At 50.9% G+C, this 1,588-nt stretch overlaps 1 protein-coding gene across 1 annotated transcript; it reads right to left on the reverse strand.

Moving 5' to 3' along the window:
• Positions 1-516: 516 nt before the first annotated feature.
• Positions 517-1,226, reverse strand: LOC123123408 (histone H2B.1-like). Its single transcript, XM_044543914.1, has one exon. The coding sequence runs from the start codon at positions 1,145-1,147 to the stop codon at positions 686-688; it is 462 nt and encodes a 153-aa protein (XP_044399849.1). The 5' UTR covers positions 1,148-1,226; the 3' UTR covers positions 517-685.
• Positions 1,227-1,588: the final 362 nt, after the last annotated feature.

Here is a 1,588-nt window from a genome sequence, read left to right on the forward strand (position 1 = left end):
GGTTTCAGGATAGCCTCCATACACCTACGGGAATCAATATCAGACCACCGAAATCAGGAAGGTAACTTGAAAGGGGAAAATGAAGCACTCACCAGGCAATAATGCAGTTCAACAATCTTTGAATTGCTGCAGTGTCAGCAGAGCATGATGATGAAAGACAGTTTCAGAAGCTATAGATGTTTAGCCATTGTTGTCCGTGTACATAGCCTGCAACACCAGCATTACCTTAGAGATTTGGTATCTTTGTGTCACAAAGAGTACCAATCTGTCAAATTCGTTGTTATTTTTCAGAATATCTGATTGCTGATTGATCCCTGCAATGCAGCTGGCTCTCAAAAAATGTCCAATAAATGGAAACAAACTGGTTTCTTCAGCCAAATTGGCATATGATTCTCCAAGTCTCCAAAAGCAAAATCATATGGTAACAAAAACATAACATCAACTACGATCACATGACAGAGAACAGTCAGATAGTTGGGACATGCATCAAACGAGTAACTAGTTCAGAACAGAGGCTTCCCAAAAGATGCACCAGATCATTGCTAGTATTTCAGATCGATCAGTCCCATGATGACACGGTAACATCACCAAACCAACTACGAACTAAACAATACTCCACCAATTTCCATTGAGCAATGCTAATTCTAGGTAAACAGCACCCAACTACAGCTGCCAGAGACTGAATCTAAGAGGAGGTGAACTTGGTGACGGCCTTGGTGCCCTCGGAGACGGCGTGCTTGGCGAGCTCCCCGGGGAGGACGAGGCGGACGGAGGTCTGGATCTCCCGGGAGGTGATGGTGGGCTTCTTGTTGTAGCGGGCGAGCTTGGCGGCCTCCCCGGCGAGCTTCTCGAAGATGTCGTTGATGAAGGAGTTCATGATGGACATGGCCTTGGAGGAGATGCCGATGTCGGGGTGCACCTGCTTGAGCACCTTGAAGATGTAGATCTTGTAGGTCTCCACGCTCTTCTTGCCCTTCTTCCGGCCCCTCTTCTCGCCGCCGCCCTCCTTGGAGGCGGTCTTGCCCGCCGGCAGCCGCTTCTCGGCCTTGGGCTTCTTCCCGGCGGGGGCCTTCTCGGCCTTCTCCGTCGCGGGCTCCTCCTCCGCGGGCTTCTTCCCCGCCGGCTTCTTCTCCGCCTTGGGCGCCATCGCTGCTCCGAGGGAGGGGGGAATGTGCAGGCTTGTTTGTGCGGGAAAGATTGGGAGATTTGGAACGAGATGTGCGGGAAGAAGGAGCGGGGCTGATGGGTTTATACAGGGAGAGGTGTGGGCGCTGATTGGTGGAGGGTTCGGTGGCTCGGATCCGTGACGTGGGAAGGTATGAAGCGTCCGATGCTGTTTCCATGGACGATCCTGATTTGCTGCTGTGGTCGCAAAAACGTGGGCGGGAATAACTTCTTCTTTTTCCTCAGACGGGGCGGGAATAGCTTTTTTTTAAGGGGAAGGCGCGAATAGCTGGTTTTTTTAGGGGGGATAGCTGAATATATTGATCTGAAAGAACGGGATTAAGCTTTTGATTTCGTTTTCTATATGAGAATGGAGCCAGGGGGCTCCCCTCTGCGTCCGGCGGTATGAACGTGCAACATTAAG

The sequence above is a fragment of the Triticum aestivum genome, chromosome 1B, assembly GCF_018294505.1.
Source record: "Triticum aestivum cultivar Chinese Spring chromosome 1B, IWGSC CS RefSeq v2.1, whole genome shotgun sequence".
In the NCBI taxonomy this organism is placed as follows: domain Eukaryota; kingdom Viridiplantae; phylum Streptophyta; class Magnoliopsida; order Poales; family Poaceae; genus Triticum; species Triticum aestivum.